Consider the following 17,855-nt stretch of genomic DNA (forward strand, 5'->3'; position numbering starts at 1 on the left):
AACGGTGACTACAATGTTGTTGTGCCCTTGATATTCCAAACAGGTCAAGGTGAAAATTATTTGGTAGAGGGTACATCTTGGGAAGACAATTGTTTTCCAGGTGTTATAAATGGTGAATTATTCTTTTTTCCTTGCAAATTTGGATCTTGTAAATTTATTTAAGCAAAATAAAAACCCTCCAAACCTCATACATTGAAGTTCAGAAAATAATTTAAAAAATACTACAACAAAGTGAATTTTTTCTTGTTTCCTAAGGTCAACCTTTAAAAATTATTTTTCAGCAGAAATGAGAGATGCAGCTTTAGCTCTTTGCTACTTGTAAGTACAATTCGTTGATTTAGTTATAACAACTCATGACTGTATCACAAATTGAAGTGTGTTTCTAAGCAGTATTCAGGTCTCAGCGAGTGCTGAAAATACAAATAGAGCTGGTTCACACAGAAAACCCTGAAGGACAACAGAGTCACATTTACTGGACAGTTGTTCACCTCCAGTATCTTCTTTGGCTAATGCTTGAATAAGATGACAGTGATGTTAATTGTAGTGGCTGTACAGCTTTAGCATGTGCTGATATCAGTGAACAGGTAATGATCAGATACAGGAAGTTCATATGTTATTTAAAAAATGTAAATTTTAAAGAGTTGTCAACTTTTTAGTTTTTAAAAGCACTTCTACAGATTCATAGCCTTTAAAAAGGCTGTACTCTGTCCTTGCTCAAAGCAGTGCCAACATCAAAACTAGATCAGCTTGCTCAGAGTCTTGTTCAACCGAATTTTAAAAAGCTCAAAGGATGAAGATTTCACAGTCCTCTTGACAATCTATTCCAGTGCTGAACCATTCTCACTGCAGTGTTTGAAAGTCATTGCTTTTTGTCCCTGGTGCCTCTGAGAAGAGTCTGGTTCTATCTACTCTCTGACCTTGTTTAAGGTAGTTACTAGACACTGCAATTAGACCTGTACCTTCACCTGCCCACACCACCCCCAAGCCCCTGCCCTCTTTAGCTACCTCCATGATAAACAAAACCTACTCCCTCATTTTCTCCTCAAACAGTGTTGTCTGTCTTAGTGACCCTCTGTTTGACATGCTCCAGTTTGCCAATATCTCTCCTGCACTAGAGGGCCCAGCTGTGGATGCAGTCTCATATATGCAACGTAACCTCTCTGAAATGGAATAATAATTTTTCTTGACATACTGCTTATGGTAGTGCTAATGCAATCCAACATGTGGTTGACCTTCGTTGCTGCAAGGACACACTGCTGGCTTACATTCAACTTGCAGATTCTTTTCTTTAGAGATGCTCACCAACCAGTCTTTCCCTTGCCTCTACTGACATGTAGAGGTTTTTCTATCCAAGACCCAGGACTGGGCATTTGTCTTTGTTGAACTCCATGAGCTTCCTGTTGGCCTCTTGCTTCATTTTGTTGAGGAGTCGCTGAATGGCAGTCCTGCTCTCCTGCATAGCAACCACTCCTCACACTTTAGTGTCATCTGCAAACTTATCAAAGGCAGCCTTGGTACTTTGAATGTATTTGTGGTACCATTAATAATGTGAACAAACATTCTTCAAACCAGTAGAGGGCAGTCAGTCTCTGCTAATTAACACATAGGGCAAAGAGAAATGTGAAAAGATGCATACTGCCCCTACACTAGCTCTTTTTGTGTTTCTTAGATAAGGAGGTTAAAAACCAGGACACCTACTGAGATTGCTGGGAATAGCCAAAATAAAATATGCATTTATGCTTGTTATTCAATTGTTGGTCATTACACTGAGCCTTGAGTTTGTGTTTAGTGATTGTGGATGTACAGTGGCCCCACCTCCATATTGGGACATAAGGACTGAATGAGGGAGAAGTGAGATTACTACAGAGTCATCTCCTAATACCATTTTATTATATCAAATATATACTGCTTTGTTGGTTGCTTTGTTAAGTTGTGACAAATCACCAATGCAAATACAGCTCTTGTAGCTCCTTCAGGTGTCCTGGTATATCATGCCCAAAATTCATTAGCTGATGAAGTCTAATTGGATAACATGAATGTGAAGAAAAACCTCAACATACTACAAAACGGGGGCAGAAATTCACTCAATGCTTGACAAGCTTTGGGGGTGGGGTAGGGCAGAGCAGGGCAGAGGAAAGGGTCCAAGCTACCCCTAGGGAACCTGGGAGGCTGGACAGGTTTTGACGTTAGGAATGTGTGGGTGGAGACCCTAGGGGAGGCTGTTCAGGGCCATTAAAGCCTTTTAGTACACTCAGGAACCTAAACAAGGTGGAAGGGGGGAATAAAAAGATGCAAAATATTTTGACTCTGCTCTGGAATTTCACAGGTTACAGACATTTGTAGCATGTCCCGTAATCTGTGATGTATAGTCAAATGGCTCTACCAAGCCATCAGCAATGTTCTCAAAGACAAACATTTAACAGGGCCCAGAGTTCCCATGTCATCCAGAACAAATGTTGAACCCTTGTTATCAGCAGTTACCTTCAAAATTCTCCCTCTTCCACTAAAACATATATTCAGGAGCTCCCTAACGATGCTTTGGACTACTCAGAGCTGTGTGTTCCAAGTGCTAAGGGGTGTCACCTGTTGTCATACAAATAAACCAGTCACAATCCACATTTCCTGTCTACTATCCTGACATAGTAGCACAATTACTACAAGCTAAGAGTCAAGAAACCCCAGGTTAAATCAGGATGGATTATTTTCAGACATCTCTGAGAATCTTTAAAACCTAATACCAGCCATAACATTGGGAGTCAGTGTTTTATGAAGTCCAGTGATCTTTGTGTTGCTGCACCAGTGTTTTTTGTAACAGCCAATGGAACTATTGCTGATCCCTCATACAACTCACAAGGACCTTGTGAATGCATCTTTCAAATGAGTCTTTGCCTCTGCTGCCATCCTCCACCACAAGTAGTTGGCCTTGATTTTGCTGCTCCAAGCCAAGAGGCGTAAACCCACTCCACTTTAGGTCTCTTCTTAACCAGCCTTATTAGCTAATTAGTCAGATAAATATCGATGTCCTTCAAAAATGCACAGGTGTCACTCTGATTTTCATCCCTAAATAAAAGTAAAGTATACTCCTTACATGAGTTACTACTTAAAGTGTTCTGTTGGCTGCTGTTCTCTTGATCCACTTCTAAGCAGTTCACAGAATGGTTGGGGTTGGAAGGGACCTCTGGAGATCATCTAATCCAACCTGTCTGCTAAAGTGGGTTCACCTAGAGCAGATTGCACAGGAATGTGTCCAGGCAGGTTTTGAATGTCTCCAGAGAAGGAAACTCCACAGCCTCTCTGGGCAGCCTGTTCCAGTGCTCTGTCACCCTCAATGGAAAGAAGTTTTTCCTTATATTCAGATGGAACCTCCTATGCTTCAGTCTGTGCCCGTTGCCCCTCATACTATCACTGGGCACCATTGAAAGGAATCTGGTTCCATCATCTTGACATCCAGTCTTGAGATATCTATAAATATTGATGAGATCCCCTCTCAGCCTTCTCTTCTCCAGGCTGAACAGACCCAGCTCCCTCAGTCTGCCTTCATAAGAAAGGTGCTCTAGGACCTGAATCATCTTTGTAGCCCACCGCTGGCCTCCCTCCAGTAAATCCTTGTCCTTCTTAAACTGGGGAGCCCAGAACTGGATGCAGTACTCCAGCTGCAGCCTCACCAAGGCATAGTAGAGTGGGAGGATAAACTCTCTCAACGTGCTAGTCACACTCTTCTTAATGCACCTCAGGATACCATTCGCTTTCTTGCCCACAAGGGCACATTGCTGGCTCATGGTTGACCTGTTGTCCACCCAAACTCTCAAGTCCTTCTTTGTAGTGCTGCTTTCCAGCAGGTCCACCCCTAACCTGTACTGGTGCCTGTGGTTATTCCTCCCTGGGTGCAGGACTCTAAACTTGGCATTGTTGAACTTCATTAGGTTATTCTCTGCCCAGTCCTCCAACCTGTTGTGATCTTGTTGAATGGCAGCACAGCCTTCTGGTATGTCAGCCCTTTTTCCCAGTATCATCAGCAAACTTGCTCAGGGTGCACTCAGTCTCATCATCTAGGTCATTGATGAACGGTTTGAACAGGACTGGACCTAATACTGACTCCTGGGGAATCCCACTAACTACAGGCCTTCAATCAGACCTTGCACCGTTGATCACAACCCCCTGTGCTCTGCCCTCCAACCAGTTCATGATCCGTCTCACTAAACCTGCACTTCCTGAGCTTGCCTGTGAGGAGGCTGTGAGAGATGGTGTCTGTTGTTCAAGTAACAATGTTATCCCAGTCAAACACTGAGTATCAGCTCTTCAAAGTAAAACAAAATCTTACTACACACAAATTCACACACCACTAATGCACACTATTAAGATAATTCAGGATAAAGTTTTATTTTAAACAAACTTGCCTCCAGCCTTTTGCAGTCCTTCAGGCCAGGAGATGGTATGCACATAATTACACGTCAGGATTAGTTGCATAATGTATCCTGATGGCTTAATAGATCCTTAAAGGACACGTATGCCCTGATATAGTTTTTTAATACATTATAAAGTTACTTCTATTTATGAATTAACTGTGATTTCCTGGTGGTTAAGTAATTCCTACTTACATAGTAGATGAGATCTTGGGAATACAAGAGTTTCCAAGGCTGGTGGAGATAACATTGGTGGTATGCTTCTTCTGGAATATCTAGTTATTTTCCTTTGTTACTTAGTTTTGGTTTTTGATATATATCACCACTCAGTTCTGTGAAATGAAACTGCACATAATACTGTGCATTTGCATACCATCATCCATAACTTTGCTTTCTTGTGCTACACAAGTAAGATCCTACAACTTGAATGGCTGGAAATATCACAGTCCTACAGGATTCCCTAATGTATCTCTAATACATTAAGCTGTTGTTGACTAATCATTATTACAGCCTTCTCAGATGGCAGGTTACCTATTACACACACAGAGATACTACATCACTGCTTACTGCTGATTTGGTGAGTTCTTGACTTTCTGTTCTGTGTAATGTCTGTACTCAGAAACAATGAGAAATGTGCATGGAAGGAAAGAAACCAGAAATGTGATGTGATGTTGAAAGACTGAAGATTGGTTGTAGGCTGCACTCCATTTTCACTCTTAAGATGGTAGACTAAACTTGGGTATGGAATCCATGTACTTTGTTTTTTTGTTTTTGCTGAAGCAACAGAATTTATCTTGTAATTTCTGAAGTGAGAATTTCTTAACAGCAAATTTTTCCAAGAGGTAAGGTGAAATTTTTTTGTGAATTGGAGAAAAAAATATAAAACGTAATTTTATTTTTAAGGTTTTAGAATATATGAGATTCGGAAAGAATATATGGAACAAGACAGGGAGAAATACGCAGTGGAAGAATAAGAGCTTCTGAAATGACCTGGGAGCCTGTGGCTCTAATGCTGTCCCTAAGACAGCAAAATGGGCAAATCTTTGTGCTACTGGCAGAAGGGTTGGAGCAATACTTATCTCTGACATAGACAACTTGAGGTGACTATAGGCTACCTAATGCAACTTGGCTACTCAGTGGCTGTATGATGCTCTGAAGATGTGTTGAACATCTAGTTATAACTAGTGATCTAATTATGCTAATTTATTTGTCTACTGAATGCTCAACATGGATTTAGGGGGCAAAGGTGGAAGGCAAATGTAAAAGAGAATTTCAAATCATCATAATAAATAATTCCTGCTTTTTCCTCTCTCTTCAAAAGCCACTTTGGGTAAGTTTTGCTGACAGCATTCATTACATAATTTTTTGTGCTTAACAGAAAACTTCAAAACATTTACAGAAGATAAAAATCAGAGACTTCTACCATGTACGGCCAATATTGTTTCTCCTTTAGGTTCAACAGGCTTTCTTACATTTACATCGCCCTTTCTCTTCCCTGTTGCCTGCTAATCACAGCCCACATTCTCATGAATTTTGTGAAAGACTTGGATTACACTTATATCTTTGTAGTAAGTTTAAAATGTCATCCAGCTTTTGCAATTCCCCCCATCTAAAGAAACTGTAAGAGAAAAACAGAGAAAGAGAAAAAAAGAACACACATACCCATCCTCATTTATTACCAGATAAGCACATTGGATTCAATCCTACATACCTTCAGCACTCAGAATTTCCAGGAAGGTTAACAGTTTTGTGAGAACATGGAATGTAAGGGTCAGAGCCATTCAGAGGGAAAGGAATCCATGCCATGTACTGTGTAAATTATATCTGTCTCTACATTAGCACTGAAATTGCTTTTACAGTAGGCAAAGTATTAGCCATTTTGATATAATTTTGAAAGAAAGAAAGAACTGGATAAGTGACTGAGACGAAGTGAAAACTGGAGACTGCAGAAAATTTTCCTTTTTCTATAATTTCTGTGTAATAATTTTTTCCTTTTCAGCCCTGTTACTGGAAAAGGCTAACTTGAGTTCCAGGGTCAAGAAAAGTCAATTCATCCATACTCAGCTGTTCAGATTTATGCTATTAAAAACAACAACAACAACCAAAACAAACAAAGAAAACCCAAACAAACAAAAAACAAAACAAAACAACCTGGGCTGATTTAAAATAATTGCAATGCACTATAAAAAAAAAGTGTAGAGTAGTGTATCTGACAAGATTACAATTGCCAGCAGCAAACGTGAAAATAGGAATTCCTTCCTGAATTATTTCCACATATTGTCTTACTTACATGGTTTCTGTAACTCTACAAAGGGCAGCACATCCTAACTGTGGCATATACAATATTGATAGATCCCCTAGAACCAAGAGGTGACTGAACTGCACAGAACCAACATCAGCCTATCCTAATTTTTTGGTGGTAGGCACTGTTCTGTGAGGAATACATTTGGCGAAGTTGTACTTCATGTTTCTTCATGCTTACATTGCTACTCATAGCCTATGGACATAGGAGAGAAATTGTGTGTAAGAAGTTTTTGTCATCAGATGTCATATCTGTTAGGTAGGGCCAATGTGGAATCAAAAGATTCCAGAAATCAGGTCAGTCAGAATCAGCCCAAGTCAGAAATAACAGAAGCCAAGACACACAGCAGGAAAGGGCATCACTGGTAGCTTGGATGAAAACCCTATTTGCAGTAGCAGCCTCGAACAAGGGTTGGGTAGAGCTAGAATAATGTCAGGAGCTAAAGGTAGGCCTTGAGAAAGAGGTCTGGGAGCCAGAGTCACAGTATGACTTGGGAGCCATGGGAAGGGATACAAAGGACTAAAAACAGACCTCAGGTATGTGGGAAACCATATACACCAAAACTGCACAGACTTATAACCCACCCCTTCACTACTAGGCCTTCTCAGGTCTTCAGTTTTTGAAAAACTGTTTACAGAATCCTGCTAGGCTGAAAGTCCTATAGTGATTTGGAGGTACAGCCGTGATCTATTAAAGAGACTTTGGCCCATGCAATATTCCTACATATTTCATCTGTTTTTTGTCTCTGTATTCTACTACCTTAGAAAATGACCTCTATCATGAATTACAAGAAAACACTATTTTGAAGTTCTAAGACTTCATGTCCATACAAGTGGATAAAGGATAACTATTGAGTCAGATTTACTGTAATCTGAAGCTACAATGAGAACTGTAATGAGCCCTCCATGGCAATGTGGGGAGTCCATCTGAGATGCTGGTTTGCAGTTGTTCAAGCTGCCCTGACTGCTGCAGCAGTTGCCTTCATTGTTAGCTGAAAACTCTCTCCTCAACCTGCTGTCTGACTGTTATTCGCTTCTTCAACCTTAGAGCTGCTGTACTGCTGCCCAAAAAAAGAATGTCACTGTTTGCTTCCACTGATACCAGTCTTGTAGGGCTTTTTCTCCTTGGAGAGACAGCAGAAAGTATTCTCTGCTTGGGAGAACAGCCCAGGAAAATAGCAATTGTATTTGTCTGTCATAGGCACTTAACATTTCAGTGTCTAAATATCTTTCTCACCTTTGACTGGAATTGCTTCCCACTCTCAATAATGTTAGAAGTGATAAATTATTGACATTGTTAAAAATCACTCATATTTTGCTCACAATATCTGGTTGGTATTACATTCTAACCTCTCAATTCGGCAAGTAATAATTTTTTCCCATTATGACACTTCTTCCTAGAATGGGACAATTCAGTGATTCTTATGTTTCAGGATACAACTCAAGTTTGCCATAAAGGATTGTTTTTTTCTGTGCGGTGATTTATATTTTGATAGGATAGAATATATCACAAGTTTGCAGGAGTTTGGATGTGAAGCCTGGTTTGGTAAGTCTAAGCTACCTCTGAATAAATGAGGAGTTTGAAAGAGATGACTCAGCCCAATTGGTTTACACACTTTTCTCCCTTACCTACTGATTCTGCCTAGGTGTGGGCACTCTGAACAGAATAAATAAGCTTTTCTGGAAGAAACATAAAGAAACACTGTAGAACACTAAAGGAAAATTAAATATGCTAAGTTTACACATTAACCTACATAAACTCTTCTTCCAAATTGTTAAATGATTTTGTTTGACACAGAGAAGGTGGAGTCTATAATTATGATTTCTTTAATGCTATTTGCAGGTGACTGAGGTGGGAGGTGTGTCCTCCCCTATACTACCTTCCCAGAGCACAGTGTCTTTTAGGACACGTTCTCACAAGCTCACTCACCAAAAAGGTGTTTTGCCTGACTTGTTCAGGAATTCAGAGATATGTAAGGAGGATGATTGCTTTTAAACTGTAGACTTTGGAAACAAAATACTAGAAGCCTAGTACATTGATGCTGTATGAATTCTTCAGTGCTGTATAGGGTCCTTGTGAGGGGTAAGACTGCTAGTGAACTACTTCTAAATCAGACATGACTTTGAGCTGGGCTATTTTGGAAACTAAGTAACTGATGAGGCTCAAGGTGTGGTCTGCCAAGGATAAGTGTTTTATTTTGTGTTTTTACATGTACTTGGGTCACCTGATGCAGCTGCCAGACAGTGCCCTCTGTAAGTAACAGACTCGGTGCGGAGGAGTGGTGACCTGTAGTGATCCTTCCCTGACTTTTCTGAAGTGGAGATTGCTAGCTTTTGGACATCTAGGCAGGAGAGAAAAAAAGGGACGTGCTATGGGGGTACCTTTATTTGGAGACAGTAAGCCCTTCTATTTCCAAATCTGGAACAGACTAAGCCAGAAGCTGCAAGGCAAAAAGTCCTGGGATAAACATCTGGATGAAATCTACTTACTCCAGCAGAAAAGGTACAGTGCATTTCAGCCTTCTTGTCTTGCCTTTCTTCTGCTGCCCTTTCTCTGCAGCTGCTTCTCTCTTTTTCCCTAGGCTTTTCTTCCAGTAGATAAAATTTAAACAACCCTGGAGCACTTTGTCAGATTTCTTCTTTCAAGGTGGAATGCTTCTGGAGTTCTAATCTTACCTGCTTTCACAAATGGGTTTACTAGGTTTCAGTTGAATTACCCTTCAGTCACAAATAAATAACGTACACTCCTGTCTTTCCTGCTTCATTGGTGAAGCTCATAAGAAAATGCATGAAAGTTGGTTTTTGTTTTCTAAATTAGTAAGCATCTGTGTGACATATATGTTGCAGTCAACTGAAATGGTGGGGTTTTTTTGCAAGGATTCTGCTTTCTGTCTCTCTAAAGGTTTCCCTTGCTGTCAGATAGAGTGTGCTTAATGTTGTTCCACATTCTGGTGGTCAGTGACTTGCTGGGTAGAGGTGCTGTTTCTCACCCCCACTGCCTGGGGGTCAACATGTACAGTGACTCCTCTTAGACCTTACATTATCAAGATTGCCCATGTCTTCACGTGTAAATACTGAATCTAGACTGTTTGATGCTGCTGTGCAGGGTTGCTCCTTCCTCACGCAGGAATACAGGAGAGTTTATGGAAATACAGCCGAAACATTTTTGTTGCTGTTGTTGTCCTTGTCATTTCTGCATGCACAAGTGCTGTAGTACTCAAATAATAAATTGCTTCCAGTCCCTTCTAAAAAAATGTTTCTTCTTTCCTCACAAAACTCTGAACATCTCTGGGGACAAAAAGATGGCTGTGTGGGGCAAAGTCTGTCTATCTGTACCTATGTATGTATGTATACACACATATATGTATGGAATTAAGTAGGATAGTACCTTTAAGAGGGACAAATCTACATAACTGTCTTTAGGGAAAGAACTTACATATATCACCATGTATCTTTTGATCAAATAACAAAAGCCTGTTCCATTTTACTTAAGAGCAGTGGCACTTAAATACACTTAAAATGGGAGGAACAGTGGAACAATAGTGTATCCATAGAATAATGTTTACATTTTGGTATGTTCATAAAAAGCACCACAGGCAACTGAAAAATAAGTTCTCGGCAGATTCTGTAATATCAAAATGAATGTGTAAAAAAGAAATATCTACATATGTGAGGGCCTCTATCTAACCTCTCATTTGATGCTGAACTATTGCTGGCCAGCAACAGATCACATTTGTTTGGCTTTGTCTAGCTCAGTATTGAAAGCCTACCAGGACAGAGATTCCATCATATCTTTAGGTAGCTGTCACAGTCTTGCAGTAACCTTCCAGAGATTTTTTTTTCCTAATGTTCAGCCTGAACCTCCAAAATCATAATTTGATGCTATAGGCCCTATTTTTACCACCCACTGTTACCAAGGAGGGTCTGGCCTCTTCCTTTTTGTTGCTCCCTTTCACATAGGATGCTACTAGGTTGTCATGCAACCTTCTCTTAGCTTGACAGTCCTCGTCAGCCTTATGCTGCAGGCCCATGGATATCTTGTGTGTTGTTATTGCTAGAGAAGAACAGAAAAGGTGTTGGGTATATAAACCATTCTTCATAAACTTCACTCAGATCACTACAGTACAATGCCAGTGGTCCCCAAACTTGACATTTCTGTGTTTCCTTATACAATTCTGCATAGCAACACATATAGTGCATATGATATCATTGTCTGTGGAATCAGAGTTGCATGGGGACACAGTTGTTACCTTCCATTTTAGGTCTATGTGTTTCCGATGGCTTTCATCTAGCATAAATTAGGCTTCTGCTATTTGGTCAGAAATTACAGGGTGCTACTATGTGGACACTCTTTTCCTAAAGAGGGACAGGACCATTTCTCCCTCTTTTTATACTACTCTTATCTTCTCTTTCTTGTCCCCCCAGATGCTCTGAGTTTGATAAGAAATAAAATGAACATTTTGCAGAGTACTGGAATCAGTTTTATTGCTTTAATATTCTTAATTATGTACAGATAGAAAAACACAACAGGAGAAACTTCTGTGGTGACTTGTCTATGGGAACTACTCTTATAAAACCTTTGCTTTTGTGGAAAAAATGTTGTAAGCCAAGAGGACATTTACTTCACCTTCTAATTTTACTGTGCGGAAGCGCAGTGTTTTGTTTACCTTTGTCATTTCTAGATGCAGTGTTGTGGCTTCAGCTAGAGTTCTTAGTGTTAATGGTGCTAGAATACATACAGTAATAAGCAACAATTAAATTCTATTGTTATCTTATTGAAAACCAGTGGTAAGTACTTTACTATTTAACTAGTATGCTCTGACTGCACACAAGAAAGTCTGCAAGAGAACAACAACGCTTTTTCCTGTTCTACAACTGGTGATGGCAATACCTGAAAGCTAACTGTTTCGGTAGTTCTCACCTTCACTGGAACTGTTGTTCATTCTCTTTCTTCATGTGTAATAGTTCCTTGAATCTTATTGGCAGTTGACCTCAGCATTATTCACAGTGAGGCATTTCTTTGCACTGCGTAACACTTCCCAAATGGATATCCAAATTCAGGAAATTTGATACAATCCCCTAATATTAAAGAGGACTTTCATTTTATTTTACCTTGCTCTGCTGGTTTCTGTCCAAGACTCCTTTTTATATAGCCCATAGCTCAGTGCGGAGTCTCAGGGGGAGTGGTCACATTCACCCTTTCTAGAATTATCTTTGGAAGTAAATTCTTGGATCTACATAGCTTGGAGCATATGAATATAAAAATCCAACATAGTTCATAATTATGGGGAACAAAGAGATAAACATTTATGAAAATTCAGGCCTGATAGAGGTGAAAAGAAATCACATGTTTTTCATAGCCTAATAGGTGTTCTGGAAATTATGAGAGCCATTGCTTGATTTATTTTTTTAGTCTGGCTTTCAGTTTTCTAAGGAAATGTGAACGAAATCTCCCTAGCATGTAATATTAGAAATCTCACCACATGACAATTGCACTCTTGATAAAAAATAACTAATAAATTAGAGCTTGTATCCAGGACAATTATGTTATATTTTTCTTTCTGCTGTTGCCTGCCTCTATAATCTTGATGGATACAAAATCTATCTTCTTTGTGTTTCTTCTCTCTCACACTGCTGTGTAAGGATTAGTGGTATCACCTGACCTTCATGGGGTGCTCTGGGGCTTAATTATTCTAATGACAATAAAACATTTAACTAGTGTGGTACATTTAAAAAATATATAGAAATCTGTGCTATGAGGAATAATGCATTACAGGTGCTTGGGAAAATTTGCTTTTTAGTCTCACAGACATATTAGTGAAGTGTTTTGCTTACCCTGAAAACATACACAGCACAAATAAAAAGTAGCTCAGCCTGTATAAAGTGAGTTGCTTAAGAGCTGTACAAGGACACCAAGAGCCATCAGCTTCTAGACAGCTTCTAGCTTTTCAAATTTGTAGGGGATGAGAGATGTAATCATAGTTTTGCTGTTCATTTGTCTAAACAGCATTACTGAGTTTTTGGTGCACAAATTAGCATAGGACTGTCCTGTCTAAAATCCACAATGCCTGTCAGTATTAACTGGTTCCTTTGCTGTCAAAGGTGACCATGAATTAAAGATGCCAACTCCAAGTTCTACTACTTCATTTGTAATATGTTTCAATAATGGGTGCTTCTGAGCAGTCAAGATGCAAACAACAACCTCTTGGAAACTCTGCTGCTGCATGTAAAATCAAGTCAAAGGCATCACTGGCAGAATTTCTGGCCTTTTCTTACACCATTACACCTTCAGCCTAATGGAAGCTTTGAGTCTAACAATGGAAAACAAGCCTCCTTAATTTCACAAGCCTAAAGGTCCTCCAGAACTCGCATTTCCACACTTCCCCAACAGTGCACAGACAAACACAAAGCTGATCTCAGTGTCAAACGTGTGAGTTAGACTTATAGATTTAGGAAACTTAAAGCTTAAGCTTAGTCTTCTTAAACCTGGCTATAGTCTTCCTTGTGAAGAATTAAACATGAAAATTGTGCTCTGAAAAAAAGCCCACCCCAAATGAAAAAGTTGTTAAAGAAAACTAATTAGACACAGGGTGAGAAACACAATGTTGACCAAAACTGAAAAAAAATCCCTATTGAAGAGGGTTGGAAGTTTTTATGCAGGATGAAGTTATACTTCAGAGAACAAATTTCTTTTATGAATAACTCAGTGATAATAAATCATAACTAACATCTGTTGAACTGTTAATCCAGTTTTTGCATAAGATTATTCTTAGGATGGTCTCAGATGCAGAATTAAAAAAGGAGATTAATGCATTGAGATTACGTTCCTGGAAGAGACTAAGCAAGATTTCTATTGCTTAGTCTGGTAGATACGTAAATATCTGAAGGGATATGACTTCCCTGTCTGTTTCTTGTCTAGTAGTATCAGCATTTAGTAACCTGTTTAATTTATTTCCAGAGAAGCCTGTTTACTGTCAGCTGAAGGGGCTTTGACATACATACACAAGAGGTTCCAGTTAACTTTCTGAGTCTTGCTGTCAGTGCTGAAGAAACTGACTGAGCTTGTCCCTGTGTTGACTGTCATAGCCCCTGTTATCTGTCTCCCTTTCACTTCGTGCTTTTACTTTTGAACTCATTCTTTAGCATCTTGTTAGATGATTGCACTGATCCTCTTTCTAGCTGGTTAGCTTCCTCTGAGTGTTCCTCTGCTCTCCTGAAGTCTTACATGCACTTACAAAAACATGCAGAAGGAAGGCAGAAGATTAATTTCCTTTGGCAATTTCGTGATGGAGTGTTGAGAATGGATATCCTGAAGAGCACAACAGGGAAAGAAAAGAAAGATTAAATAATATCCTGCTGATGAATTTATAGCTCAGTTAAAAATAATTGCTTTAGACCCTCAATAACTGACATAGCTATGGGGATAAAGAATAAAGCTAGCAGATTCCAAATTTAAACTAAGGCAAACAATAGGAAAATTCCATACAGTGAATGACTCAAGTAGTAAACTCTGAGAAGGGAAGGAAAAGAGGAAAAAGAAATTCACCCTTGGACCTCTGGTGAGCTCAGCCTTGAAAAAAAATCTGCAGATTGGTTGTTGTCCAGACAGTTAACATATTTAGCATATTTCATTGTTTTAAAAGAATAACGCTGTAAATCCAAATTGTTCTTTTTATAACAGGGTTAAGACTTAGAGACTTGTCTTTGCACTCTTTATCTCTTTGTAAGTGTAATGAGCAGGATACACTCCAAAAGAACTGCTGAAGAAACTGTAAATTTGCTGTATTACCAGCAAAAAGTGCTTGTGAAATCCTTAACCTTGTTTAAGACTATTTTATATGACTCTCTCGGTCAGAATCTGACCTACATTCTATCTTCTCTTTGTTTCACAATGCATTTTTGGGTGTTCCTGATTTTGTCCTCACCTATATTGAAAAACAACTCGCAGTTCCTGAGTGTATGATTGAATCATCTCTTAAGACAACTGGCTGATATAGTAACATATGATCAAGGCTTACTAGGTGCCTCAACACAGCTACATTCCTTAGCTCAACAAGAAGAAACCAGGAGCACGTCCATGCAGATACTGTTGTGGTTTTCATTGCCCATCAGAACTACTGATTAGCTACGTAGCCGTGCTTATCCTAAACTGACCCTATAAAGCAACATCAGTGGTGCCTGGTGTTACAGACCTAACTTAGCTGGCTAAATTAGGAGCTTAGTGTCCCTTGACTTCAGAGCTGATGAAGAGAATTATTTAGAGTATCTAAACAGGTCTCTGCTGAATCATTCTCTGAAAGCTACCTTCTCCATCCAGTGACATAATTGTATGTTATAGAAAGCAAGCGCCTACTGTAGGCAGCTCTGTTAAGAGACTAGGTTACAGATTTTAGCTGCTGCTGCTTTGACACACAGGAACTAGAGCTGTAAAATGTAAAATTCATTTTGTGCTTGATGTGTCAGGAAGAAAATTGTTTAGATATACAGAATTTTAAAAAATTAAATGTTTTGAAGGTTCTAGATTCAGGTGACTTTGTTTTATTTTTTATATTAGTGAATGTGGCTCACCTAGTACTTCACACACATATGCTCAGCACATTGCCGTAATGCATTACAAATGAGTTGATAATGATAATGGTATATTTTCAATGAGAGCCTCAGATGGGGACAGAAAATTAAATAAGAGTAAATGCATATGTTATAAACACGTAAGTCATGGACATTTGAGATGTCAGAGGCAGTGTGCCATAACATTTACCAACACTTCTGGGTTCTTCACCAGCTTGCTATTTGGCCTGAGATATCTGGTTCTTTAAGTCTGGTTGGAGGTTCCTACAACAAGTAGAAAGGTTTGACAATTCTGCCCTAAATTTCTGAAAGCTGAGTATAGTAGTTATTAGGTGTGTCCTTATTAGCAGGCTTGTAATTTAATTGGTTGTTTACAAGGGCTTTGGAGAATTTTGTGAGAAAGGTATTGTTTGTGTCCTCCCACATTGTCTCTTGCACAATCCTGCCTCCTCTTGTGAGGTCATTTGAGGGATAAAGGTCTACCCAGTAAAGCATCAACATATTAATTGAAGCACTGTAGCACTGTATCATTGAAACCTCACCTCCTTCCCACTTCCTGCCACCGAAACTTACATTCTCCAGGAACATAGTCTTTCTCAGCTAAAACAATAGCAGAGATGGCAAGCTTGCTTCACTGATATTGAATCTTACAACTTTTGCTCAGAGTGCTTCTTTATTTTGTTCCTATTTGTCTGATCCTAGATGCAATGTTTACATCAAATCATCTTGTAATTAGCAACCAATGCAACCGACACATCAGAAGGCTAAATAAAGAATGTTTCACAAAGCAGCAAGGCTAGGAGTTTAAAGGACACATAAAAATATCTCAGAATGGCTCCCTGGTTTGGTCAGGATGATTCTTTATATTTTGAAGACTTTTATTTCTCCTCTGTTCTTCAGAGTTTTTCTACTAGTTTCCAGTGACTTAGATAATGGGGTGCTGTTGGTGATAGGAAATGTGCCTGTTATGGAATGATAATTATAATGTTCAATTATACTTTTATTACTTGTAGACCATGCCCATTAATTAATTTACATTTATTTAAATTATTCCTATTTATCTGTGTAATGTGGCGCTTCTTTTTGTTTTGCTTTGTCTCCCAAATTCTCTTAAGTGTCAGTATCTTTCTGCTATAAAGGTGTGGAATACTCACACATTTCAGATTAAATCCAGAGATAATGACATATCAATTTTTTGCTTTGTTTCAAGATTCTGTTGTTCATAAAAAATAATTTAAAGTAATCAGTATATATTTCTGTAAGACAGAATTTATGTTGCCTGTTTTCCCCTGGTTTTATTTTTAAATCAACATATACATAATAAGTACAAGTTCTGAGAAAATATTTTGTGCACTGGGTCATTTATATTTATATACAATGCAAGAGAGCTAATTGGTGACGTCAAGACTGGAGGCAGTCTGAGCTGCAGTGATCACGCGTTCATGGATTTTGCAGTACCGAGGGATGTGGGACAGGTGAGGAGTAAAGTCTGGACCCTGAATTTTAGGAAAGCCAACTTCCAGCTCTTCAAGGAGCTAATTAACAGGTTCCCCTGGGAAACTGCCCTCCAGGACAAAGGAGCAGAACAGAATTGGCAGATCTTTAGGGACGTTTTTCATAGAGCACAAGAGCTGGTGATCCCCAGGTGTTAGAAATTGGGAAAGGAGGGCAAGAGGCTGGCGTGGCTGAGTTGAGACCTGCTGGTCAAACTAGAAAGAAATGCACAGGCAGTGGAAGCAGGGACAGGGATTGTGGGAAGAGTATATGGACACTGCCCAGTTGTGCAGATATGGGGTCAGGAAGGCCAAGGCACAGCTGGAGCTGAACTTGGCAAGGGACACAAAGAACAAGAAAGTCTTCTACAGGTATGTCACCCAGAAAAGGAAGGTCAGAGAAACCATGTCCACCCAGATAAGCAAGACTGGTAAACTGGTGACAACAAACAAGGAGAGGGCTAAAGTACTCGAGAACATTTTTGCCTCAGTCTTGATGAGCAACCTCTCTTCCCTTGCTTCTAGAGTGGAAAATTATCTGCAAGACAGAGACTGGGGGAGCAAAGTCCCTCCCACTGTGAGGATCTGGTTCATGACCACTTAAGGAATCTGAATATACCTAAGTCCATGGGACCTGGTGAGATGTATCCCAGAGTTCTGAGGGAACTGGCTGATGTAGCTGCCAAACCACTCTCCATGATATTTGAGAAGTCATGGCAGTCAGGTAGAGTCTCTGATGACTGGAAAAAGGGAAACACTGCACCCATTTATAAAAAGAGTAGAAAGGAGGACCCTGGGAACTACCAACCTGTCAGCATCACATCTATGCCCGGGTAGATCATGGAACATATCCTCCTAGAGGCTATGCTAAGGCACATGGAAGACAGGTAGGTGATTAAAGACAGCCAACATGGCTTTACAAAGCACAAGTCTTGCATGGCCAACGTAGTGGCCTTCTACAATGGAGTAATTACCTCAGTGGACAAAGGAAGGGCTATGGATGTCATCTATCTGGACTTCTGTAAAACCTTTGTCATGATCCCTTACAACATCCTTCTCTCTAAATTGGAGATATACGGATTTGATGGGT

At 39.5% G+C, this 17,855-nt stretch overlaps 1 protein-coding gene across 6 annotated transcripts in view; it reads left to right on the forward strand.

The window, feature by feature from the left end:
- The first annotated feature begins 8,595 nt into the window (after positions 1-8,595).
- LOC136105143 (transient receptor potential cation channel subfamily V member 6-like) overlaps positions 8,596-17,855 on the forward strand; it is a 31,528-nt gene continuing 22,268 nt past the window's right edge. For 3 of the 6 annotated variants that reach the window (XM_071814898.1, XM_065844727.2, XM_071814890.1), the window contains exon 1: positions 8,596-9,207. In XM_071814898.1, the coding sequence (XP_071670999.1) occupies positions 9,077-9,207 (131 nt within the window). In that variant the 5' untranslated portion in view covers positions 8,596-9,076. The remainder of the gene's footprint in view (positions 9,208-17,855) is intronic. The other 3 variants (XR_011741412.1, XM_071814894.1, XM_071814882.1) reach the window with 2 other exon arrangements.

Source organism: Patagioenas fasciata, chromosome 1, assembly GCF_037038585.1.
Source record: "Patagioenas fasciata isolate bPatFas1 chromosome 1, bPatFas1.hap1, whole genome shotgun sequence".
NCBI classification, from domain to species: domain Eukaryota; kingdom Metazoa; phylum Chordata; class Aves; order Columbiformes; family Columbidae; genus Patagioenas; species Patagioenas fasciata.